Here is a 27,623-nt window from a genome sequence, read left to right on the forward strand (position 1 = left end):
GCGTGCGCGTAGCGCGGAGCCGCTTCCGCAAACAGAGTCGCGGACGGCTGGACGGTGAGTGTGTGGTTGCAACGCTGGGTTTCGTACTTTTTGTGTGTAGCCGCGCCCGACCCGGTGGAAGAGGCCCTCAGACCAATGGCAGTGCCGGGTCCGTGGGCGCTGACGCCCCTCCGCGCAGAGCCGGCCCGGGTTCGGGAGGCCCTAGAGCGGCTTCAGGCCCGCCGGGCTGCCGGAGCCGGAGCGGCCGGCCGCCTGGCCTGCGTAGTGGACTGGAACCTGAGCCGGGCGGCGCCGGGGCAGCTCAGTGAGTCCTCGGGCTCGAGGAGACCCGGCCCGCCGGCGGGTTGGGCGTGGAGCTCACCTGCTTGAGCTCGAGTCCCCGGGCCGGCGGTTCCCGTGAAACCTCGGGTGTGACTGCCGCGCAGGTCACCGAGATGCAGGTGTGGTCGTTCATGCGCATCTGTGTATCTGTCGACTCTGTACCTGAGTTCTTCCTCGAGGGTTCCGAAGGACAGCCCTCTTGGGTCTGGACCTTACTCTTTGTTCACCTTAGGCGCTCGGCCTCAGGCTTATCCATCTCTGGGTTCGTTTGGAAATCCGTGTCGTTTATTCTGACCGAATTGTCTTTAGACCATCTCATCTGTGGAAATATCACAGATAAATATAAATAAAATTAACTTTTATTCCCAACAGTGAATTTAGATATTACATTTACAGCTAAAATTATTTATAGCTAAGGATAAGTTACATTGGTTTATTTGAAATTAAAACCAGTTTCTATTTCCTTATTAAGAAATAAATGGTAGGGAGGAGAGGATAGGGACTTGATAATTTGGTGGATAGTTTTACTAGATAATCATTTTAAGTAGTATTCATAAAATTACATTTCTGGGTAATTTTTTTCTCTGTGAGTCATTTCTTCCTGTTTTGGCACGTTTTGGTATTTTGTTACCTCAAACCTTGGGTAGTGAAAGTTAATATCCCTTGAAACCCTTCCCGGTTTAGAGTGACTTGTTTTTACCCATTCCATTAAGCGACTTTATTTCTTATTCTGTTTCTTTACAGGGAACACCCCCTGCTTCATAATTTTCAGGTTCTGAATTTGCTGAATCTCACTGATTTTTGGACTTTTGCTTTTTCTTTTACATTTGGTTTGAATAATACAGCCTAACATTTTAATAGTATATCAGCTGTAAACTTCTTGAAGACTAATTCACATAGTGTCTTATTGAGCTTCTCTGTAGTAGGCGTTCACTCAACTTGTTGAATGACTTAATAAATTCCTGTCCAATAAATAGCTCACTTATTTTTCTCCCCCTCCCATTTCACACATAGGCTTAAGAACATTTGAAAGAGACTAATGGTCATTAAGTTGCAGGCTGGGTCTTGAAACTTCTTGTCCACCCATTTCTACTTTCTTCACTTTCTACCTAATTCTGACACCCATTACGAAGTAAGGATTTTAGAAGTCAACTGTAGGTTCCCAGACTTCTCCTGTTCTTGGCTTTCAGTGTCCCTAGGCCAAAAGAAATACCTAGCAGTTTCCCTTACTAAATAGTTTAGTCCAAACAATAAGCGTGTCCTAACAACTTTGTATTTAAAAATAATGCATGGATTGAAAAAAAATTGTGTTTAATTCTTAGCTAACCACGAATGCATACTAGTGGAATATGTACATCTGTTGAGTACTGGATATCTTCTCAAGCCTTGAGATAGGATTTGACATCAACTTCGTTTCCTGTTTTACACTGATTTTCTGTGGTACCACCAGTCTCAGCTTCACAAGGTTCTGGTGTCACATAATTTTAATAATTTAAGAATGTTCTTTTTTTTAATTTAATTTTTATTTTATATTGGAGTATAGTTGATTTACAATGTTGTGTTAGTTTCAGGTATACAGCAAAATGATTCAGTTATACATATACATATATCCATTCTTTTTCAGATTCTTTTCCCATATAGGTTATTACAGAATATTGAGTAGAGTTCCCTGTGCTGTACAGTAGGTCCTTGTTGATTGTCTATTTTATATATAGTAGTATACATAAGAAGTGTAGTGCAATCTACTCAGTTAAAACTATGCTCTATTTGAAGCTGTATCTGTGATATTTTCCAGATGTCAGATGTCACTACCTTTGCCTTAAATTTTGAAATATTCTCCCGTGCCCATATCAGTTTGTTATAGTGTCCATCGCACATTTGGGGAACCAAGGCTGTAGGGTAAGGATCAGGATAGAAATGGAACTGACTTCATTTACCACGACTTCGTCAGTTTTAATGCCAATGGTGACTTTTATGGACAAGATTGTAGAAGTGTTCCGGGATTATAATTAGTACTTCCACATTAGCGTTTTCAGAAATTCATATGCAATATATATCAATATTGTTTTCAATATTCTTTAATGAGGTTTTTTAAACTCTTAGTTGATCGCTGAAATTAAATGACTAGTTTCTGGTTTAAATTGTTTTTAAAGTCTTAGCATTACGTTTACAAGTAATATGAAATTTTTGCCATTCCAGTGTTAGTTCATGAAGTTTTACCATCTATTTAAGTAATCAAAAATGGAAAATTCTGCAAAAGCAGAGGAATGTGAAAAGATCTCTCGTGAAGAGGCAAAAACATCAATAGATTCAGAAACAGAGTCTTCATGCATTGTTAATGAAAACGCAACCTCTCCTGGGACTGGGCTTTCTGAAAAGGCTCCTAATTGTGGGCAAGTAGACACTCCAAAAAAGAGAAAAATGGAGTTTGAAGATGATCTTGTAAAGGAAAGTTCTAGTTGTGGGGAAGACACTCCATCCAAGAAAAGAAAACTTGATGCTGAAATTGCCCCAGAGGAAAAAGGTTCTGGTGGTGATGAAGGCATTTCAAGGAAAAGAAGAATGGAAACTGATGGTTTTCCAGAAGATGAACCTACTGGAGATGGCACTCAGAAAAGGAGAAAAATAGAACTTGAAGATGTTCCTGAAAAGCAAAAGGTATTTTGAGTGTATTTTCTTTTATTCATAATGGAATATGTCAGATTGAAATCTGGAGCAGTTGTGAAATAATACCTTTTTTTTACATAATTTTAATAACTTAAGAATGTTCTTTTTTTTAATTTAATTTTTATTTTATATTGGAGTATAGTTGATTTACAATGTTGTGTTAGTTTCAGGTATACAGCAAAATGATTCAGTTATACATATACATATATCCATTCTTTTTCAGATTCTCTTCCCATATAGGTTATTACAGAATATTGAGTAGAGTTCCCTGTGCTGTACAGTAGGTCCTTGTTGATTGTCTATTTTATATATAGTAGTGTGTATATGTTAATCCCAAACTCCTAATTTATCCCTCCCTCCCACCTTACCCCTTCAGTAACCATAAATTTGTTTTCCAAGTTTGTGAGTCTATTTCTGTGTTGTAAATAAGTTCATTTGTATCATTTTTTAGATTCCACATATAAGTGATATCATGATATTTGTCTTTCTCTGACTGACTTCACTTAGTATGATAATCTCTAGGTCCATCTATGTTGCTGCAAGTGGCGTTATTTCATTTTTTTTATGGCTGAGTAATTTTCCACCGTATATGTGTACCACATCTTCTTTATCCATTCCTCTGTCATGGACATTTAGGTTGCTTCCATGTCTTGGCTATGGTAAATAGTGCTGCAGTGAACATTAGGGTGCATGTATCTTTTCGAATTCTGGTTTTCTTTGGATATATGCTCAGCAGTGGGATTGCTGGATCATATGGTAGTTCTATCTTTAGTTTTTTAAGGAACCTCCATAGTGGTTGTACAGTTTGTACCAGTTTACATTCCCACCAACAGTGTATGAGGATTCCCTTTTCTCCACACCTTTTCCAGCATTTATTGTTTGTAGACTTCTTGATGATGGCCATTCCAACCCGTGTAAGGTGATACCTCACTGTAATTTTGATTTGCATTTCTCTAATAATTAGTGATGTTGAGCATCTTTTCATGTGCTTTTTGACCATCTGTAGCAATGTTCTATTTTTAATAGACATCATCTTAAGATAGAGTAGGGTTTTAACTCTTGTAATTTAGTTATTTTCTACAACTTCTACTAATGAGATAATTTTTATCTTATTTCGGAAATCTTATTTAACTAGAAACTTGAAAGGTAGTTTTTATAGTTTGCTTTTTCTTAGTACTTTCAAAAACACAACAGTGTAAGGTCCAGATGATTTAATTAGGTGTTCCTAATTAATTTTTAAATTTTGTTTCCCTTTTAACTAGGTGTTCATTTTTTTCCCTTTTTAATTAGGTGTTCATCTCTTATTTTTTCTTTTAATTAGGTGTTCATCCTTTTTTTTTCCTTCGTAATTAGGTGTTCATCTCTTTTGTGTCTGAAGTATTTGAGATTATCACTTACAATGATAAATATCAAGATGATACCCAGCTTTACATTTTTTTCTTAATGTAATTCCTTAAACTATGGTGTTTCCACTTCTTATTAGGGTAGTTACATACAATTTTAGCTAAGCCTGGTATTTAGCAAGAATATTATAAAGCAAGGGATAGCAAGTCATTTTCATCTGGAAATACTATATTGTGGCGGGATCTGAGTTGGAATCTGGATTACTCAATGAATGAGTAAAATTCTGCCATCACTCCTCAGGAAGAAAGTAGCAGATAAGCCACATGTTTGTCATTGGTGGAATGCAAATCTTTGTAACAGAGAGGAGCTTGTATCATAAATGTAGTTTTTAAACTTTTACTAACAGTGGAACCCTTTTTGCAAGTGAAAATCGTAAACCTTTTACCTATTTTACATGTCAGATGAAACACTTTGGTTGAGCAGGGGAGTGGGGGGATCTGAAGCCCTTTACCGTCCTGGCATTTTTGCAGAATGCTTAGGGTCTTAGATAGAGAGGACAAATTGAAACTTGAATTAGGTTAATAGCAAATAATAGAAATCACTGACACTGAACATAGCCTGTTGAGTTCCCATCTCTTTGTGTATATTATCTCACTTAATGCCCACAACAATTTTATAGTAATATAATAAATGTATTATTTCTATTTTATATTCTTGTAGGAACTTCATCCACTGACTGACATTTACTGAATTGAATAAATCAGAACTCTGGAAGAGTACTGGTTTTATTAATACATTAACACCAAAATTCTATAGATGAAAATCAAGATGAAAATTTTTTAAATCAGGAGATGTTTTTAAAAATAGGGAACAGGGGAAAATCTTCCTTGTGATTATAATTAGGATTTCTGTGGTTATGCCATTGCTTAATGAAGTTTACCAATTTCAGTAGTATTTTATCCGTATATAGGTCAGATGCTCTTTTAGACTAATTTTTTTCATGTTCAGCTTCTTAATTTTATTCAATTCTTTTATTTTCAGAACTTGGAAGAAGGACACAGCTCAGCAGTGGCCGCTCACTACAATGAACTCCAGGAAGTTGGTTTGGAGAAGCGTAGCCAAAGTAGAATTTTTTACCTAAGAAACTTTAATAATTGGATGAAAAGTGTCCTCATTGGTATGTTTGTTTTTTGATTTATAGTTTTGAATTTTTAATTTCAGCTTATGTCTCATTTTTACTCCCCAAATGGTTAATCATACACAAAGCTACTAGGTCTTTAGTTACCATTCATTTAATCATCAAAGCTTGGCTTTATAAGACTGGAGCCAAAACTGAAACTAAGCCTTTTAGGTAAATTTTTTTCATATTTACTTATGATTGACTACATAAGATAGCAATGAGTGTTTAATTAATATTAAGTTGATGAGTTAATCAGGCTTTCAGAAGGCAGCGTGCTTTTCCATTTAGAATCAAGCTAACCTAGTGCTATTAAATAATCTATTTTACTCTAATAGTTTTGGAGCAATGATATATTGTTGAATTAAACATTTGGGTTCCATTAGGTCAAGAAAATGGACAGTGCCATGATCTTTTATCTCTAGGCCTTTAATGAGTTGGTAAAGGTCATCATGTGTATTGATTGTCCATTGAACTTGTTTTTTCTTCTGGGGAGAAATAAAGTTTACTTTGAGGATTGATGAAGACATTCAGCTTTTTAGACAGCATTTTATGTATGGAAACTCACCTTTGATATTAAAATGGAAGTCAGTGGAGGAAATATGATTCAGAATATATTTATTGCTTTGTGTATCAAGTATATTAAATAGTCACTTACCTGAGATTAGAGAATTTTTAAAAGCCAGTAGATTTTGGAGTTTTTCACAAAAAGGTTTTTTTTAAATTTTGGTTTCTGTTTTTGTTTTCTAAAAAGCCAACCTCAGAAAAAGTGAGAATGCTTTCATATTTACACTGAAAAGAATAAAGTGCTAATTATGGCTACTTTCTACTAGTTTTAACAATAATTTAGTAATTTTAAAAGATAAATTATCCGTTCTGAGAAGTGTCAGGAGTGGGAACTAGACTCATTATTTCGAACACATTTTAATATTTTTCTTTGTTTTATTATAAAAATAAAACTTATTTGACTCTGCTACTTGTCAGCCAGGGTAAATGAATAAACGAACTTCTTTTTATTTATTTATTTTTTTTTTAGGTTACTTATTATGGCATTTTTGCTCTATACTCGTAATCTTTGGTTGCTGTTCCTAATTTCTTTTCAGTTTTTCTCTTCCTTTCCTCATCATCCTCAGTAATGCAGATAAGTTATCATTGAGTATTTTTCCTAATGTATTGTTTATTTATGTATTTATTCATTGAGTAAATATTTTTAAGTTCACTATTTTTCACATTGTTAGTTGTATTATTTTTATAAACAGGGAAATGGGTAGTTTTTAAAAACACGTATGTCAGACTTGGCAAAAATTTATCTCTCTGCATATTTATGGTATTATTTCTTCTTCAGCTGTTCCAGCAACTCTCTCAATGGGTGCTTTGCTATCTGCACCTGTCTTTCTGGTCCTGCTGTAATCAGTGTGGTCTGTGCCAAATTCCCTTGCTGCCTTTTTTCTTTTTCTTCTCAACACCCATTCTTTGTCATTCATTTTCGCTTCCTTGTTGCTACTTATAGCTAGTGATAGTTGAGTATGATGCTTGAATGTGATAAAGATATCTTTGAGTAATGTTTCATGAAGATTTCCCCTCTCATTAATCTTATGTGGAAATAAAGAGATTTTATAATTCTTATTTTCACTCTTTCCGTATTATATTTTATGCTGTTTTTTTTTAAGATTCATAGCAGAAAGTTGAATATGGAACACTTGTACTTCTGTGACAGAGAAAGGCAGAAGTACTTATACAGAATATTCTAGCAGTCAAAATAGTACACATAAGAAATAGAAAACCTTAAACTCAGAATGATAGACAAGAAGAGTAGATCTAGGATTCAGTATTTTATCCAATTTTAGAATTGCTGAATATTTCATTGTCTAAGAATATTAATATGCCTTTAACTTATGTTTGAACCATTTGGCTATTGATGTAAGGGACATGCTAATGTTATTCGTTGGATCTTAATGTGATTTGGTAGATTGGGATAAAAGACTCCATTTTTATTTCAGAGTTTTAAGAATTCTGATGATAGTAAAATTAAGAGGTATGTATAGTTTTTTGACTAGTTTAGAGGTAAGCTTGACATCTTTTATCAAAACCAAGGTCTCTTGTGATCCCATAATTGTTACATGTATAGTAAGCTAAACACTTAGCTTTGGAAAGAGAACTACAAAAAATTATGAATAATTTTTTTCTTATCATGAGCAAGTGTTGGGTATTCTTGTATTAATTAGAATTTAAAATGTTTGCTATTGACCCACCAAGGTCATGTGGCTTCTTTGTACTATTAAACTTCTTTTTAATAAAATGAGAGAGAAAAAATAAAATGTTTGCTATTTAATGTTGAATCAAATTCTGAAAATAACCTTCAAAAACCTGTCTTAGCTTCTAAAATACCAGACACATACTCTTTCATCTTTAATGCTGAAGGATCAAGTTAATTAACTCTTAGTCAAATTTTGAAATATTTTCTAGAAGTTATGAATTAATTACATAAATGAATGTGTTTATATTACACTAAGTCCCCTACACAAGAACGAGTTTTGTTCTGAGAGCATGTACATAAGTCCAATTTGTTTGTAAGGCCGACAAAGTTAGCCTGGGTACCCAACTAACACAATTGCTTTATAGTACTATACTGTAATAGGTTATCATAACTTCTCACACGTATAATACATAAAAAACAAACATAAAATATTTTTAAACTTATAGTACAGTTCCTTGAAAAGTACAGTAGTACATTACAACAACCCGCCCTTCTTAGCAGTACCAGCTACATCACCACTGCTTTTACAATAGCTTCTGGACCTTCGGGGCTTGAAATAATACTGTACTACTGTACTCTGTACAGTACTTTACCGTAAAATACACAAAAGCACAATCACTTGTAGAGCATGCATGTGACAATGTACGCCAGACACATGAACTAACTTATGTAATTGGACATAACGAACACACATTCACATCTTTGAAAGTTCTCTAGTTTGAATGTAGGGGACTTACTGTACGTGTCAGGCAGAAGTTAGTAGGTTATTAGGAGTAACAGTTTATGCTTTAGTAAAAATGGAGAAGAGATCATTTATTATGACTTAATTTTCTCTTTTAGGAGAATTTTTAGAAAAGGTGCGACTGAAAAAAAAACGTGATATCACTGTTTTGGACCTGGGATGTGGTAAAGGTGGAGATTTGCTCAAGTGGAAAAAGGGAAGAATTGACAAGCTCGTTTGTACCGGTAAGACAGATAATGGCATGGGAAAGAATAATTTGTGGTCTGTCAGGTAAATGTAAATAAGAAAGATCTCATTATGGACATAATACCAAAATACCTTACCAGAAGATGTCTGGGGGCTAGGCATGAGATGGGTGTTTTCTAAAATGAGTAATGAGACTTTACTGATGGTGTTAAAAACAAGGATGATTGGAGTCATGTTGGACTCCATGTTTGAAGCATAAACTTGGAAAGGCTTTCACTGGTCAAAGATAGGATAGTTTCTTCATTAAAAAAGAGAGTGATTACAAGGGACTTCCCTGGTGGCACAGTGGTTAAGAATCCGCCTGCCAATGCAGGGGACACGGGTTCGAGCCCTGGTCTGGGAAGATCCCACATGCTGCGGACCAACTAAAACTAAGCCCGTGCGCCACAACTACTAAGCCCGTGTGCCTAGAGCCCGTGCTCCACAACAAGAGAAGCCACCTCAATGACAATCCTGTGTACTGCAACAAAGAGTAGCCCCCACTCGCCGCAACTAGAGAAAGCCCGCGCACAGCAACAAAGATCCAACGCAGCCAAGATTAATTAACTAATTAATTAATTAATTATTTTTAAAAGACAGTGATTACAGTGGATTGAAACATGAAATAAAGGGGAAAAATCTCGTTCACACTTGGAGGGAGCAAGGAAACTTACTCATTCTGAAATTCATAAACTAAGGGAGGAAGTGGCGAGTATTTATCTTCTCTAACCCTGTATAAACCATATTTCAACGTAACCAAATGGTTGAAAAGAAAAATACCTCTTTATTGAAAAATCATGATGAATAAATTTTTCCACTCTTGGTAAAATAATAGATCTAAGCTATTAGGTGAAAAGTTGATAGGAACTTAACTGGATGAATCAAGTGCCTGAATCTGCTGGTCAGTCTTAACTCTGAAGAGGGACAAGATGATGTCATGTTCCTTGCTGTGGGAAGTGCCCAGCACCACCTGTGGAGTAGTATTGCCTAAATCGGCACTTGTCAGAGTTTTTGGTTTTATGACCACAGTACATTCTTAAAAATGATTGAGGACCCCAGAAAGCTTTTGCATATGTGGTTATATCTGCTGATTATAGAAATTAAAACCAAGAATTTAAAAAATATTTATTACAGATAAAATGTAGTGAGAAGACTGGCATTTTAAAAGTACTTTTGCAAATTCCTTTAGAGTCTGGAATAATAGAAAACAACTGGATTCTCACACCTGTTTCTGCATCAATATGTTTTGATGTGTTATTTTATTTGATGAGTAGTTGTGAAATGGAGTATTTTAATAGCCTTTTCAGATAATTGAGGATATTCATCTTTGATACTACATCAAAATTCGGCAAGTGGTAGTTCCTTTAAAGGTTAGTTACAGCGTGGAATCTGAAACCATATTGGTGAACTTTTTGTGTTCTGTTATATTTAAATCCATTGGTCTATCTTGCACTTCGCCCTGCAAGATTTTGTAATATTTGGAAAACAATGTTCACTAAAGTTATGCAAATCTTCTAAATGTTGACATCAGGAAATCACATTTGTTTAATATCACCATCGGTCAGAAAAGTCTTAAGTATTGGGAAGATGCCCAGCCGGTGGTGGTAGATAAAAGTTTATCAGAGTTGGAACTTTCACTTGAAAGCTCAAATTTATCATTGGTAACAAATACAGTCTGTAGTTTTCATGAAATGACAGGCTCATTTTTTTCACTATGAAGAAAAGGTCTGCCAAATTCCGAAGTCTGAATAACCAGTTTGTCTGTCAGTGGTTCTTTAAGTGAAACAATTTTGTGTGAAAAAAGTGGGCAGTACAGCTTACAGTGCAGTCACACCAGTCCTGTTCAGGCAGACTTTGTTATGTAGCAGAAATGTTTTGAAGATTTCATAAAATTAATTTTTACTGCTTATCAAGGACATTCTTAAATGAAATTGGATTTTTTTCCCCCTTTTTTCTTTCTGTGCTGGCTTATAGCAGTGAAGAATATATCAAGTATTACCAGTACCTTTGGTGCCCCTACCTTGTATTCATGACAAAGTACCCACCGTTGCTTTTGTACCTGCAGTGCAAATGTCAACACTGGGAAAAGGCAAATAACATTTTATTAAGAAACTATAAAGAGCTGGGCGTATAGTGTTAGGTTTTATAATCCAAATTGGAATTTAAACTTTCTGCTTTTAACTTTGAATAAGCATTTAAAAATCATGGTAGAACTTTTCTGTTGTCACTACCTATTGAGAAAGTGGTTAATTCCTTTTGAAAAATAAGAGGGCATTTCCATTGGAACAAAAGACTTTCTTCTCTTTTGTTTTGAAGGAAATAGAACGTTTTTTGCTTTTCTAAGGCTAGATTTGCTGCCAAAGTTTAAAAGTTGAGATGAAGTCTAGATTTGTGCCATTTTTGCATTTCCGTTTTAACTCTGTGGGCCTTTGTTGACATTACTAATACCCGTCCGCCTTCCAGATATTGCTGATGTTTCTGTCAAACAGTGTCAGCAACGGTACGAGGACATGAAAAATCGTTGTCGTGATAATGAATATATTTTCAGTGCAGAATTTATAACTGCTGATTGTTCAAAGGTATGTATTTTTTTATTTGTTTTTATATTTTAGTATGAGTAAATGGTTTGCTTTAAAAATCAGCTCATTTTTTAAAAATTTGCTTTGAAACATTAAAAATCTTTAGGACGTGGATTTTGAGTTTCAACTAGAAATTCCATTAATGATAAATTTCCTTAAATGACCCAGTGAATACTTCTGGGAATTTTTAGCTTTTAATACTTTTACTTTGGAAATCATTTGTTGCTTCTCTGTTTGGACACGATTTATTTTCTAGTATTTTGAAATAGATCTGCACTTCATTTTGTTTACCTTGTAATTTGTTTGGGTGGTTTCCCAACATATCACAGTCTGGTGACACCTGTTTCCAAATCTCTTTAACAGCTGAAGTTCAAGACTATAGAGGCACTCGAAATGCTGGAAGTCCCCCCCTTGAACATTTCTTTTCTGACTCCTTAGCTCATTGAACTATTATAGATACCTGTAACCCTACACATTTTTTTTGCAGTTGTGAAAGTGGAAGGAAAAGTGCTAGAAAGTTGGAAACCTTTAAAAACACTTCTGCGTTTTAAAAAGATGTCCCAGGGAGTTCCCTGGTGGTCCAGTGGTTAGGACTCAGTACTTTCACTGCCGTAGCCTGGATTCAGTCCCTGGTTGGGGAACTAAAGATCCCGCAAGCTGCATGGCGCAGCCTAAAAAGTAAAAAATGTCCCAAAGACCAGCTTTGTGTTTTTTTTTAAACCCAAGTTACTGTTCAACATCATTTTATTTAGTTTTCAAGTAAAGCCAGTTAAAGGTTCAACTCCTTTAAATGTCATGTTTGATATATTTTTTAGCATTATTTCAGAATCCCTAGTTTTTAAAATTACTGTGAAAATGGGAATCAAATTCTGTTGAATCAGAAAGAAAGAACGTTTTTATTATGATCTTTATGATATGTAATGAGAAAGAGGAGGTTGGTGGGAGGTCATGTCTACTTTTAAGGATCCTAATTCTAGAAATTAATTCACTAAATTTTTATGTCGCAGCCAACTTCAAAGTCTTGACCCATTTTAATTTGTTTCAGGAACTTTTGATTGATAAGTTTCGTGACCCAGAAATGTGCTTTGACATCTGCAGTTGTCAGTTTGTCTGCCATTACTCATTCGAGTCCTATGAGCAGGCTGACGTCATGCTCAGAAATGCATGTGAGAGACTGAGCCCTGGAGGCTATTTTATTGGTACCACTCCCAATAGCTTTGAATTGATGTAAGTACTTTTATATGTTGTGGTTTATAAAATACTCAAAATTAAGCTTATTTTAGAGTAGCAAGTGTTTATTAGGAATAAAGTTTACAGAACATGCCTTGTTGATCTTATAAGGGCTGAGCACTTTGATAATGTATTTGAGTAGATACTCAAATTTTAAGTTAAAAAGTTAGATTTGCAGATGAACCTTTAAAACATCTTTCTGTGTAAGTTGGAGATTGATGTTACTTCCAGCCAAAAAGCCAGAGGTGGTATTGCTAGACAAACTCCAGATCAGATGTGAGGCATTGGGACTTAACCAGCTGTCATGATAGTGAAACCTACTTCCAGCATAATTTTATTAGTGAGATTATTAATGATCTTTTAGTGTATCGCTTCTTAAAAGTAGCTCAAATCCAATTAAAAGCTAATCTTTATAAAATTGCATCATGTGTGTGTCCCCCTCCCATATTTAATCTGATCAAAATAAATTTGACCTAATAACAAATTTAATCTTTTTGTTTTGGTTTGGGGATAACTTTTATAGAAGACGCCTTGAAGCTTCAGAAACAGAATCATTTGGAAATGAAATATATACTGTGAAATTTCAGAAGAAAGGAGCTTATCCTTTATTTGGCTGCAAATATGACTTCAACTTGGAAGGTGTTGTGGATGTCCCTGAATTCTTGGTCTATTTTCCATTGCTAAATGAGTAAGAATGTCATTAATCTGTTAACTATTCTCTTTTTGCGTAAGAGAGAAAGAAAAGGAAAAAAAAATCAGTATTTATGTTTGTTTCTTATTTTAAGTGGAATCCTAAGAAGAAGTATAGCCTTATTTAAAAAAAATAATAATAATAACTTCAAATCCAGGGTTGGTGGCATAGGTCTCTTGCAGCCTTACTCATTTAGTTTCTTTTATTCCTGGAATTATTTCATCCTGTAGGCAAGAAAGGGAGCCTGTTGCCTGCAAGTTGTGGAAGAAAATAACTGACACTATAAATAACAAAAGACTTGTTTTTAGGTAACTGCTGGTACTTTGGTAACATAAAATGAGTCTTCCCAAAGTAGAGATCCTCCTTTTGACAGGGATAGGTATTAAAAGTTGTTTTATATTTCGCTATAGCTTATGAAATGGCCTCTGTCTCACGGGCAATGGCAAGAATAAATTGATTATTCAGGAATGAGTAATCAGGAATTCCTGATTCAGGAATGTATTCACTCATGCACCTGAATTCCTAGGAGTCCTGGCAAACCACAGGCACAGGGAAAGCTGGGGTTTCCGGTAAGGCCCCAAGGCCTTTTCTTGGTCTTGGGGGTCTCCCTGATAGGGAACGTGGAAGAGTCCAGTTAAATGCAGGCCATGTCACAGCTGACCAAACTGCATTTCCTTCTTTTTAAAACAAAGCCTTTATTAACTGAGGAAGAGGAAGAGCTTTACTTTTTTTACTTATATTTGGCTGCTGATTATTTGAATTGTGTCTCAGGCAGCTTGTAAAATTATGGGTGTAGGATTTTCAGGAGTTCTACAATATATAAAAATTATATACAATAATATGAGAAAATGAAGTAGCATGTGACTAAACATGGAAAATACTATGCACAATTTATAAATATGAACTATAAAATTAAAAAATTTATATCACATTTTCCTTATAATTAGCAAACTTTGGGGAAATGTTATGCTCTTCAACTTTATGAAAGAAAAATATTAAACATTTTTAGTATGTTGTTTTATATGTTTGGTATGTTAGCTTGGTGTTTGGGGTTGACAAAGTTGGTGATTTAAGTATACGCCAAAATATAAAGAATAAAATGAAAGTTTTTTTTTAAAAAATGCTAGGCATACACTAACAATTTTTTTTGCTTATATTGCCTAATGATTATAAACATATAAAGTCATAAAGTATCACTTTAATATTTTAAATTTTTTTAAATTATTTAAGACAGGTATTCATTCAGGGAGACAATCAGAAAATGCATAGGGATTTTGAGATACCCTTCTGCCATTTCGTTAATTAGCTTTTACATGGCAAACCTATTCAGATTGGTCAAATTGAGTCTCAGTTCTTTGTAATTATGGTATTTCTTAGGGTTAAAGCTTGGTTTCATTTGTAAAGTCTCATTTTGGATATTTATGATAGAAAATGAACTACCTGGAATAAAAGAGGCTTTTATATTTACTCATGTTGTCTTTCCAAGGAGGGCTAATGCTAATTACAGGGACTCCTGCCTTACGTATGCCTCTTACATGCAAATCCAAGTGGCCCGCAAATGTTTCCTTCACTCTGTCCCCTCATCTGTCACCTCACAAGTCCCCTTTCAGACTTTTTCCCTTTCTTCCTCTCCTCCTTTTGTGCTACCTGAAATCATCCTCAGGTTCCCTTTTGTTGTCTACAGCTACATAGTAATCAACTTCAGCAAATGCACTCGGAAAAAATAACACACGCAAAGCATAACGGGAGACCTAATGTCATTGAGGATTTAAGGAAGCCACCTTGGAAAAAGTGATGTTTAAGTCAACATCTAAAGGCTGTCTAGTTGGCCAGTTGGAGACTGGAAGGGAGAGTGTTCCAGGTGTAAGGGACCCTGAAGTGGGATGGACAGAGCTTGGCTAGTTCAAGGAGCTGAAGGAAAGCCATTGTGACTGGGCCTTAAGGAATCAGGGCCCAGCTGGCTCAAGATGAGGCAGCACTCCTGTATAAATGAGTGCCTTAGAGGCCATGTTAAAGGCTTTTGAATTGTGCCCTAAGTGTGCTGGAGAGCCAGTGAAGGGTGTGAAGGAGGGACGTGACCTGTGCACTGCTAAAAGCATAATCTGGCTGCAGTTGGAAAATTGGTTGAGGGAGGGTAAGAATAGCAGCGAAACGAGCGAAGTGGTACAGCTGTGTGGTGATGGTGTTGGAGCAGGATGGTGGCGAGTGACGGGGTCAGAAGTGGGCCTGTTTGAAGTGTGTTGTATAGGTAAATGGAGAGGACATAGTGGTGTGCTGAACACTGGGCATAGAGAGGGGGAGGCATGGATCGTTAGATAGATTTACTGAAATAGCAAAGACTGGCAGAAGAACAGGCTAGTGGGATTCAGCCCTGGAGGTGGAGAGTTAGAGCACACCTGTGACAGTCCTGGTGGAGATTTCTAGGGAGCAGTGCAGTGACAGAGGCCAGGACTGAGCTACCGTAGCTGTTGGCAAGCTGTATACATCAGGGAGTGACAGTGAGCAAGGTTCTGGGCCACACTTTTCAGAACCATGACATTTGGAAGTTGGGAAAAGAAACCTGTAAAACAAACTGTGAAGAAGCAGTTCAAGATGTAGGATAAAAATTAATAGTGTGTCTTGCCAGGGAATCCAGTAGATGAAAGAGACTATTTTAAGAAGGAAGTTGGCCACTATTTTCAATGCCACTGTGAGGGATCGAGTCAAATGAAATGGAGTTGGTAGAAAAGTGTTCCTTACAGCCTGTGGTCCCCATCTCACAGCCTTTCATTTCATTTCCTGGCCTGTTATGTTACTGGAGTTCCCTGTGACCCAGTGAGATTTAACTGCACATTTCCTTCAGGTCAGTGGTGTGTTGCCCTTCACTCATTTTCCATGGTCCTCTTGTGAATTTGTAAAGGTTTTTAGTTAAGCCCAGAAGGTGTTACTGTTGCGTGTGGAATTACAAATATTTTGGAAGCCTTTTCATTAAATAATCTTTTTTGGACAGAATGGCGAAGAAGTACAATATGAAACTAGTCTACAAAAAAACATTTCTGGAATTCTATGAGGAAAAGATTAAGAACAATGAAAATAAAATGCTGTTAAAACGAATGCAGGCCCTGGAGGTGAGTATTTAGAAAAGGTGTAAAAATTCCAGGTGGTAATAAACTTGTTTGGCTGTCTCTGAGATTTCTTTCAAGGCCATGTACACACTCAGTATTTATATAAGTTACACAGCTTATTGGTGCCAACTCTAGACTCTTCAGCACCTAGGACAGAGCTTTTTTTTTTTTTTTTTTTTTTTTGTTTGGCGGTACGCGGGCCTCTCACTGTTATGGCCTCTCCCGTTTCGGAGCACAGGCTCCGGACGCGCAGGCTCAGCGACCATGGCTCACGGGCATGTGTGATCTTCCCGGACCAGGGCACGAACCCGTGTCCCCTGCATCGGCAGGCGGACTCTCAACCACTGCGCCACCAGGGAAGCCCTAGGACAGAACTTTAACATAAGAGTTCTCAACGTCAGGACTGTTGGCATTTGGGGCTGCTCTGTGCCCTGTAGGATGTTCAGCAGCACGCTGGCCTCTCCCCATTATGGAAGTCCAAAAAACTAAATACTTTTTAAACAGCAAACACATAGCTAAATTTCTAATGTCTGATTTTACTGTAGGATACTTATAAAGGGGAAAAAGAAGATAGCAAGGTAAACATTCCTGGATCAGTTTCTTAAAAATTCTTCAGGAAGATGTACATCTAAAGTGGTTCCTTGCTAGCTAGTTTGTTGTAACAGGGCAAAGAAAGGAATTAAAAGAGTATATAACCTTTACAGAGCAGATGGTTGCTACATGAGTGTGTAATTCATTGTTTTTATTTACATGCATTACAAAGCACTTTGTAGTATAAAGAGATGTTAAAATGGATTAAAAATAGTGCTCAAAGTAATTTGAATAAACATTTGTCCAGCATACCTTTTAGAACAGCATTGTTTTGAGGCCCTTCTTCAGATTTTATGTAAATATGGAGACGACCTGTATTGGAGGCTGGATATTTTCCTTCTCTTCTGGAACTCCCAAGGTTCTGTTGACTGAGCATTTCATTTGTATTATTTCCAGTTGCTGTTCATACTTCCATGGCTGCTAAGTCACCATAATGTTCAAATGAATGTTTAGCCCTTCTGATAACTTCCTTCAGCTTAGAGTCATAACAGAAAAAGCCTTTGACCAGGAGTCAGGTAGGTAAAGGTGTTTGCAGCCAGTGGTCCTTGGTGGCAATTCAGGATGCTATTCAGTCCCTGTGTAGACTCTGTGATTGTAGATACTCTGATCATGCTCAGTGTTGACCATGGCAGCTGCTTTGTTCAGAGAGGATTCCCTTCACTCCTTTTTTTTTTCATATTTCAAAAGTATGTGTAGTTTGTATTCCTGAAGTAATACTTAAAGATTACTGTCTTAATTATTTTATTTCAGTGATTGTGTGTTTAATTCTGAATTGTAAATTTCAGTGTAATGTCTCAACTAGGAGTTTCACTTGCTTCCCTAGCCATATCCTGCAAACGAGAATTCCAAACTTGCATCTGAGAAGGCGGATGACTATGAACATGCAGCAAAGTACATGAAGAACAGTCAAGTGAGGTTGCCATTGGTAAGTTTTTATTTTTTAACATGCTTTATAGAAAAATGGAAACTTAGGAAATTATTTCACTGATTTATAATACTTGAGTTCACTGAGTTGCAAATCAGATATACAGTAGTCTGTTTCCCCTAAGTTGTGATAACTTTTTATAACTGTAGAATATAGAATAAAATGTACTTTAACGAACTGAGAATGGAGGAAATAAGGATGGGAGAAAAGTTATAGGCTTGGCTTGAGAGTTTTCTTGCTATACCATTGTATCTTTACCTGGACACTACTGACTCGTGGTGTTCCATAGATAAAATTCAGGGGCTTATGAACTTAGATGGGGAAAAATTACATCTTCATTTTCTCTGACTTCTATGTGGAAGTTCACATTTTCCTTAATTATGAATGCTACATAATTATCACTTCTTCAAAATTATATTAGTCACTAAACTTGCCACTGTATATCTTGTTACTCAGTGCCTTTGCAAAGTAGCAAGTACATCACTAAATACAATTTATTTCCTTTGTATGATACATACTTTATTTTGTGATTTCCTTTGTAAAAACACAAAAATCTTATTCCCTCCTGCAGTATTATTTGATGTTTCAAGATAGGCCTCTTTTTTTTTTTTTTTCCATTTTCCAAGTTAAAAATGTAAGCTAGATAATTTTTCCAGTTACACACGAATACCCTCTTTATGCAGATTCACCCTTTGGTTGAGAATCAGTGGTTTAGAGAATTGGCAGGAGCGCGAAAGTGGTGAGAAGATGGCATTAAAGGTTAATCTCATTGATTTATTTTATATTTAGATCACAATAATATTAACAGTAAATTGTATGTGTATTTATAATGAAGTTAGGGTTTTGGAGACCTCTGTCCATTATTGAAAAATAAGTATATATGTACTTGCATATTCAATCTGAAATTTTCTTTTTTTTAAATTTTAGGGAACCTTAAGTAAATCAGAATGGGAAGCTACAAGTGAGTATATCATCAGTGTAGATTTACTGACATTTTCAAAAATTGCTTCAAAGTGATTGTTAAAATCTGAAAACTTTAGAATTTTTCTGACATATATTAATTTGTATGAGGGGGTGATTGTGTTATGCACAAAATTCCTATAAATGTCTAATTCCCCATCTTGCACGGCTATTTAGTGCCAAGAGAAAATATATGCAGGATGTTCCTTAACGTAAACTTTGACGAGCATTCTTAAACATTTTCATTGTCTACTTGTTACTGTGAAGCCATCTGTATTTGACGTCTTTACCTTACATTTCTGCTGGAAATTTTGGCTTATGGAGCAGTTCCGTGTATTTTATTTGATTCTGGCCTCTCTGGCGTTGACAGTGAGGTCATAATAAATACTAGAACATTTAGTGAAGCAGCACTGAGCAGGATGTTTTAGAGGGTGTGTGGTTGGGAACAGCCATGATGTAGAGACATTCTGAAGTGAGGCACCTGTCTTTGGAGGAGAGGTCAGAGGCCTGGCCAGTCTGTGAAGTCCCAGAGCCTCCCTGCCAGGATGGTGATACCCTTATATGGTTGCCCTGATGACTTAAAAGGTAGTTCCCACTCTTTGGTTAAATATTTGTTGATTATGTTGAAGGAAAAATCAAAGGTAATCAGAGATAACCCATTTGATAAACATTTTGAATATTAACTTACATAAAGATCTATGAAAGGGCTTTGGACGATAAAAAAAATAAATGTTACCTCTCTGCCTTCCAGAAGTGTACTATCCAGTAGAAGAAACAGACATAAATAAGTGACTTTTGGGCACACTGTTTTACATGCTGAAGTTCCTGTAATGGGGAAAACAGATGAAGGAGAGCTTAATAAAAACTAGTGAAATCTGGAAAATAATAATAGTTCGTATTACTGAGTGTTTAGCTTGGGCCCAGTCACTGTTCAAAACTTTTCCTGTGTTATGCCTCGTTTAATCCTCACAGCTTTGTCAGTAGACTACTATTAATTCTGTCTTCTTTTCACAGATAGGAAAGCAGGCAAATAGCTTGGCTGAGGTCAGAGAGCTAGCCCAGGTGCTCCACACTCGCAGCCATGGCCTCATGGACACCCACGGAAAGGAAAATTCTTAGAACTTGCTGAATTGGAGAGAGAGGAAAAGGGAAGAAGGCACACTTTGATCCAGTTTCAGAATATTGGTGACCTCGGTAGAAATGGGATTGGAAGATATTAGAGACGTAATCTCTGACAAACGTAGAAATATGTGCAGAAACCGACACATTTCTTTGGTTTCCCTGGAGTGGAGATATGCCAACTACCTTAGATGTCCCACCAATTCCAAAGTGCCGTGTAACAGAACGACCTAGGTCAAAGGTCGTGATGGTGGTGCTGGCTGCAGATGAGCACTGTATTTTTATATTAAACATGGACTTTAGCAGTAATATACAAGTGAAGAATTAGATGCTCCCAGACAGTTGAAGAAGAGGTGGGTTAGAGAGGAGAAAAGCAATAGGAAAGGAACAATGGCCAAAGGGCAACCAGGGTCAGTGTGTCAGGGTCCATCTGCCCTGTGATGAATTACATTTTTCTAACCTGGAGGGCTTTGTGGGCTGGTGCCACAGTCTAAGAAGCTATATTTTAGACTCCTACTGGTCTAATCATTTAGCTCGTATTACCAGAGCCTGCTGCTCCTCTAGAAGATGCTTTAAATGTGGAAGAAAAGAGAATTGTTGCTGATCTGCTTTTAGAAGTGGTTTAAGTTTCTTTTGTTTAAATCCCAGTTGAAATGCTGGCACAGAAGGTGTTTTATATAATTAGTGAGACTTCCAGAATTTTTGAGTAAGAAAGGAGAGAAAGTTATTCATTGCTGATCTGAAACTAAGCGCTGGTTTTATATGACCCTAGATCCAGGCAGGTCAGGACTGCCAGGTTATCTGCAGTGGGTATAGATGTGTTAGGGGTGGGTTTGGCAGCGTTTGCTGCAGAAAGAGCACTTGGAGTGCACGGCAAGCTCAGCAATGCCGGCCTGTCCTGAGCCTCAGGACTTGCCAGTGAGTGCTTTAGGCTGCTCTGCTTCCTTCCCCTCAAGAAGAATCCACAGTGTTGATGATCACCCTGCCTATTTTCTCCCCATCTGTCTATTCTGCTGCCAGCCATATTTATTTCTCCTAAAAGACTCAGGAGCTAGAGAATGAGTAAAGAATAGCATGACCAGAATGATGTTAGGGGAGACTGCCATGGTGCTCCTGTGCAGGCTGGGTTGGAGAGGCCGAGGACTCGAGGATTGGGAGGCCCTTATGTGGTCTGCTGTCCTTCATCCGTCCCCTGTTCTACCGTTGACCCAAGGGGCGAGGCCTCCTCATCACGTGGCTTCTTATCTCGACTTGCTGGGTGAATGTTCTAGTGAACACCCTGAACATTTTTGTGATGTTTTGAGGATTTGTCTTCTCAGTCGTTTTCATAATCATAAAATCTATCAGTATCTTAAAAGAAGATATAATAAGTTTGAACTTCAGTGTGGTTCAGAATGGGGAACCATAGATGCATTTAGATGTCTTTGAGTGAACACATCAAAGCCGGAAACCTTATTTAAGGGAGAGTGCTCTTGGGGCTGGGACTGTCGATTGTCATGTGGCTTTTGGCTCACTTTCCTTACCAGGCCCTACGACACAACCACTGGATAACTGGATGAATTTTAACATGCACGTTATATGTGTTCCTTACCATTTTTATTAGGGTTTTTTTCCCCTCCTGAGTAGCAAACTTAGATTACCCCTGCACTCATAGTAGTGCAGTTATTCCAGGTAAAAAGAATTAAATCATAAGGTTTTCCAGTTTTCATTTTCTTTGCTTTTATACTTTTTTTTTTTCCTCAAACGGTCAGTAGAGATTTTTAGAGCTGTTAAATTGGTTTTCTCCAGGGCTGTGATGTGGAGTAAGTGGATATTTGTGTTCAAGTAAGCAGATATGATCCCATATCTGCCTAAGTATGACTCAAAATTATTGAAGAACTCCTAGAAATAATGGAACTTTTCCTTTTCAAAAGCTGCTTGAGAATTTTCACCAAATTATGAACAAGACCAAGATTGTTGCCCTGAGGATGTGAGAAACCAAGCTCTAACTTTTATTGGTTTTCTTTTCAGGTATTTACTTGGTTTTTGCATTTGAGAAGCAGCAGTGAGCACATCACATATGCAGTAGCACCAGAACAGCTGTGTTCTTTCTTGTACAGATTTGAATGGTCCATCTTCCATAGATCTGACATCCTTGTTTAATTTAATTATTCTCAACGTGCAGGATGCTGCTGGAAACTACAGTGTATAAATTCAACATTTGCTGTCTGTGACAGATGAACTTTGTGTGTGTATATAAGAGTGAGTCGGGACCTTTGTCTTTAAAAATCTATTTTTAAGTAATGTTCTAAGAATTCCATTTGCCTCCACTCTCTTAGCTCATAAAAATTATAAAATGACTTGTTAAAACCTCTGAGTTCTTTCGCCAGTGCTCTGCTTTGTCCAGTGTTTATTTACAGTATTAAATTTATTGCAGTTGTAGAACTGGTGAGAGAGTGTACTGATTCGGAGGTGTGTGTACTTATTTCCTTAGTTTTGTTAGTGTTTTTCAAGATTAAATGAATTGCGTTCTGTACAATTGAATGTAAGTGTTCAATATGTATTGCTAAAATTATAAGTTTAAAACTAAATTTTAGATGGTCATAAAAATTACCTAGAATTTTAACCAGTTATTAAATTTCATTATAAATAATAACTACTTCATTTGCTAATATGATGCAGTTTTAGAACTAGATAGAACATTTCAAATTCCAGCATAAAATTGTTTTGGATTTGGGGAGCTTTCTCTTAAGAGTTTCTTACAATAGCAATGAATGTTTCTAATTATCAAGGATGTAATTCATATCTTTACTGAACCAAAATGCCGTAGGTGCTTTTCTCAACGTTTGGTGAACCTCTCCCATGTGAACCTGTTTGCACATTTTCTTCAGCTTTATATATGGAACTGCAGTTGGGGTGGCGGGGTGGGGAGCAGGCGGCAGCGTGGTGGTAAAGGAAGCTGACTGAGAGACTTCGTAGGAATTCACCCTGATGATGGGTCTGGGTTACGAGTGCTGCATGCTGTAGATCCGTTACCCCCTTTGGCCCAGAAACAACCAGTACCTGCTCCTCTGTCACCACGTTGTACTTGGCACAGTGGGTCTGGCGTCTCGTCCCCATTCACAATTTGCATGTGCCATTTCAGAACCCTTAAGAGTTATCAGCCCTGGCTTCTTGTGTGACTCTTCGGAAACTGACACCAGTGTGAATTGTTTTTCTTAATTTATCACTGTTTAGAAAACTTGCCAGTTTTTTATATGTAGTGAAAAATTTAAAGAGCAAAGCAGAGCAATTTATACATGCTCCTTTAAAAATCACTTATTTCATGCATGGTTTTTAAAGACATTTCTTTCTGTAATTATCCAGAGAACTTGTTAAAAAACTGTAGTCTCTTAATTTGTTTATGTGTGTTGATTGTTCACGGTGTTAGAGTAGCAGACCTTCTAGCAGGACAACACAGGTTACCTAACTTCCATTCCTTCCACAATCTGTCCATCTCCAGACTGTTACCATTTCTGACAGAGATGGTCATTTGCCTTAGTGGTGGTTCACCATAAGTCATTGGGGAAAATAAATAGTAGCAGTTCTGCCTGGTGGCTGCCATTCACCAGCTGCAGTTTGGTGCTGGTGCTGGGGAGGTGGGGGTGGTGAGCTCTTGGTGTTACATGCCCAGGTTCATTTCAGTTCTGGGGGAGGTGCCAGAAAGTATTGTGATAGTTTGGGTAGAGTATGAAAAACTTCTCTGTTATTTCCTACCACTGTCCTCATGTAATGGTCTTAGTTTATTCTAAGCAAGTCATAAGGCATATTTTTAACCTTCTTCTGCTCTCTCCTACTCCATGGGTAATTTGGGAGAGAGAAGAATCCCCAAAGGATGGAGTAATTTGTGATGGCAAAACCAAGAGGAAAGGAAGGTGGGGTCCCCAGGCCTTTAGTGGATAGAAAGGTGCACAGAGAGCTGGAGTGGGCTCTCGGTCTGAGCGGTCTGGCATGTGTGGAGGGGTGTGTGGAGCCTCGCCAGAGGGTGCGGCATCCCAGCCATTGCCCTTCGAGCTTTGGTGGCCTTGTTGCCTTCTCTGCTCTTCCTTCCTGACGTCTCCTGCTGCAGTTAGGTGTCTGGGCAGTGATTGAAGAAGAACTGCCATCACCAGGGTAAAAGCTTGTGGGACGATTCCACACACATCTGCAGTCTAAATATTTGGTGATTTTCTATCCAAGACTAGTGGAAACTGTTAGGAGTGGTAGGATGGCTTTTCATTGTCAAGCCAGTGATGTAAGCTGCTCTTGGAAGTGGCTCAAGGGCATTTTCAGACCTGCCATTCAGTTTGTCCTCTGTGGATGAAAGTAGAAGTGAGAATCAGCTACAGCATTTGTGGAAAGAAATTGTGAGGAATGGGCTGGGAAACTGGCTGGTTGTGGTGTAACTGAGAGCACACAAATGGAACTCTTTGGGCCTGGAATCCAATAAAGCAAGGGCCCCACGTAGCCAGTGTTCACGGAGAGAACCTGGCCGTTTCCCACTGCATTCTAAGGGGGTTGTCGTAATCTGCGGGTGGTGACTGTGCACTTGGGCCACCAAGCCTCCACTCCAGTGTGACTCCCCAGAGAAATTTGCCTTCAGAGAGAGAAGGATTGATTAGAGACTGTGACTTAAATTAACTAATCTTTGTGATGACTCTGAAAGGTAGATTATCAGTACAGGGTTTCCTAGCCTACCCCTCCCCAAACTTGGAAATTGAGGAAGTATGATTGCTACCTGAATTCACGTTAATAGTATTTATAGGGCATCAGAGCAGAGTGGTGGGGTACAAGTGAGATGGGCTTGTAGGTGGGAGTGATGTGCATCAGCAGAGGAGAGACCACAGAAGCACTGTCAGCTGTCAGCTGTCTAGATCTGCAGTCCCTTTAGCTCTTCTGGGTATTTATTCAGCCTGTCTTAGTTTATTGCATTATGTTATTTTGGTAAGTCTTCAAGTATCCTAATGAGGATTTGGCTTCTTGTGCAAATCTGCCTGTGGGGAAGTACTGCCAGTGTAAATATTCTAGCTACTGAACATGATTAATAGGAAGTGACTTTTTGTTGTCTACCTCAGGTTTTCAAAGTAGAGGCCAGACCCAGGGACCACGGCCCTGTAGTAACAGTTGTACCGTAATGCCCATGGCCGTTTGGTCAAACAGGAAGCATGGATGTATGATATCACCACCTCCCTGGTCGATGTTACATCAAATGCTACACACCTGATAGGAAGTTTCTTCATTTCTCAACCTCTGACAACAGCATTTCATTGAAGGCAGTCAATAACAGTGGCTGATGCATGCATTTATTTAATGATAGACTTATTTAGTAGATATACGTGGGGCTGGGGGACAGCCAGCTCTTCTCCACCTCATGTCCTTCCCAGTTCCTCCTCCGTTCCCATTTAGCCCTGGAGCATGTGTGCCTGCTTCTCACTGCACTACCTAACAAATATAGGGCACACAGGAGTACTCTCCTGGGTTTGCCTGGCGAGACTTGGGTGAGCTCCAAAGCCCTCTGCTACCTAGACTTACCCTAGGCCATGTGTTCTTGGGGACAGTGTACCCTGGGTAAAGCCATGTTGACAGCTAACATTTACTAAGTTCCTCCCTTATGTCAGTCACTTTTCTAAATGTATTATATGTGATCCTTACAACAACTGTGTGAGGTAAGCACCATTATCCCTGTTTTAATGATGAGGAAATCGAGAGACAGAGAGGACACAAAGTTGCCCACGGCAAAGCCAAGATTTGAACACCCCATAACCCCCAGGTCGGGCCTGCACTGCAGTTGCACATTACATGCCTCCAGGGCGTTAGGCCTAAAGGACTCCTTGCTCATCTGCTACCTGCAACTGGAAACATTAACTATTGGAGCTCCATCCTTTGGGTGCAAAACTGATACTTACTTAAATGTTCCCTGAGAGGAGCATTTACTCCTGAGTAAGGATTTGGGGCAGAGAGAGCAGGAGGGCCCTTGAGTGTACTAGGGAGGAGGGTAAAAAGTGAATAATTCATAGGCAGGAAGGCAGAGGTTTAAACTAGGATTTCACATTTTGGTAGGCCTATTCCTTTAGCAGCCAGACCTAGAGCAAATCTAGTTTGTTAGGGGCTGACACCATTTGGGAGTGGCAGTTAGGAGTTGAGAGGATGGCCGAGAGGAATCATCTCTTCAGTCTGAGCTGATTATCCAGGCAGAGGCACATTATTTTGTTTTAACTTTTTATTGAAGAGTAACATATATATATATATAAGTTGGTGTTTTTCGCAAACGGAAAACATGCATATGGTCAGCACCCATATCAAACAATACAGAAGCCCCTCCTGCTCCCTTCCAGTAGCTGCCTCCCAAGGGTAACCGCTATCTCAACTTCTAAGAGCATAGGTTACTTTTGTCTGTTTTTGGATGTTATATGAAAAGAATCAAACAGTATATATTCTTTTGTACTGGCTTATTTGGTCTACAGTGTGTGAGATTTTTGTTGCATGTATTTGTACATGGTTCTTTTTCGTGGCTGTATAGTATTCCATTGTGTGAATAAACCACGTTATTTATCCAATGGATGTTTGGTTCATTCCCAGTTTGGGAAATACTATTAATAGCACTGCTTCAAATATTCTAGTCCGTGAACTTTGGGGCACAGGTACTCCTCTCTGCCTAGGAGTAGAATTGCAGGGTCATAGTACAGACATCATGCTAAGCTTTATTGGACTCTACCCAACAGGTTTTCCAAGTTCCAGTTGTCCCACTTTTCACCAACACTCAGTAGTGTCACATAGTGGTATCTCATTGTGGCTTTAGTTTTCATTTTACTGATTCTTAATGACATTGAGCACTTTTCATATGCTTATTGGCCTTTGTCCTTTGTGAAATATCTGTTCAAGTTTTGCCCATTTTTATATTGGGTAGACTATCTTTTTTGTGTTGACTTGTTGGTTTTTAAAATATGTTTATTCTGGATATGAATCCTTTGTGGAATGTATCATATTGTGAGGATGTATTTGGTGAAAAGAAGCTCTTAATTTTAATATACAATTTACCAATGTTCTCCTTTATAGTTGGCATATTTTGTTTAAGAAGTCTTTGCATATTCCAACCAAGATCATGAAGATGTTCTTCTGTGTTTTCTTCTAAAATCTTTTTTGTTTACCTTTCACTTTTAAATCAGAAATCTTACTGAATTTATTTTTGTTAATAGGATTTAAGGTAGAAGTTTTCTCTTACGGATTTCCAGTTGTCCCAGCATTATTTATTGAGAAAAACCATCCTTCTCTTACGATACCAGTTTTCCACCTTTGTCATGTAAAAGGTGATCATATATGTGTGAATTTGTTTCTGGACTCTATTCTGTTTCACTGATCAGTTTGTTTTTCCTTGTACCAGTACCACACCATTTTAATTGTATCTTTATAATGGATCTTATCAATAACAGAATACAAGGATAGCTTTAGCTTGCTAATTGAGTTAATTGAGCAAAGTGGAGAGTGGTACATGATGAATGCATAGAGATAGGTAGGAGTGGGAGAAATCTGAGGATTTCTGAATGGAGGATTATATGAATGAGGTCATTTATTCTGTTTTTAAAAGATAACCCTGATCCAGCAAGGATACAGAAGACTTGGAACAACCCTATCAACCAACTTAAACTAAATGTCATCTATAGAACACTTCGCCCAACAACAGCAAAATGTACATT

The 27,623-nt window shown here is 37.7% G+C and overlaps 1 protein-coding gene across 4 annotated transcripts; it reads left to right on the top strand.

The window, feature by feature from the left end:
* Positions 1–14: 14 nt before the first annotated feature.
* Positions 15–26,486, top strand: RNMT (RNA guanine-7 methyltransferase). Of its 4 annotated transcripts, none has more exons than XR_009534656.1 (12): positions 15–54; positions 2,521–2,979; positions 5,374–5,509; positions 8,607–8,732; positions 11,197–11,312; positions 12,358–12,539; positions 13,066–13,230; positions 16,223–16,340; positions 17,752–17,853; positions 18,537–18,612; positions 18,781–18,814; positions 19,828–26,486. XR_009534656.1 is itself a non-coding variant. In XM_060120709.1 (11 exons), exons 2-11 carry the CDS (start codon positions 2,563–2,565, stop codon positions 19,845–19,847), a joined length of 1,416 nt encoding a protein of 471 aa, XP_059976692.1. In that variant the 5' UTR covers positions 15–54; positions 2,521–2,562; the 3' UTR covers positions 19,848–26,486. The 4 variants fall into 4 exon arrangements, 2 of the variants coding, with proteins under 2 accessions (XP_059976692.1, XP_059976690.1); XR_009534657.1 differs by having other exon boundaries at positions 21,943–26,486; XM_060120709.1 differs by lacking the exon at positions 18,537–18,612.
* Positions 26,487–27,623: the final 1,137 nt, after the last annotated feature.

The sequence above is a fragment of the Lagenorhynchus albirostris genome, chromosome 14 (assembly GCF_949774975.1).
Source record: "Lagenorhynchus albirostris chromosome 14, mLagAlb1.1, whole genome shotgun sequence".
NCBI lineage: Eukaryota > Metazoa > Chordata > Mammalia > Artiodactyla > Delphinidae > Lagenorhynchus > Lagenorhynchus albirostris.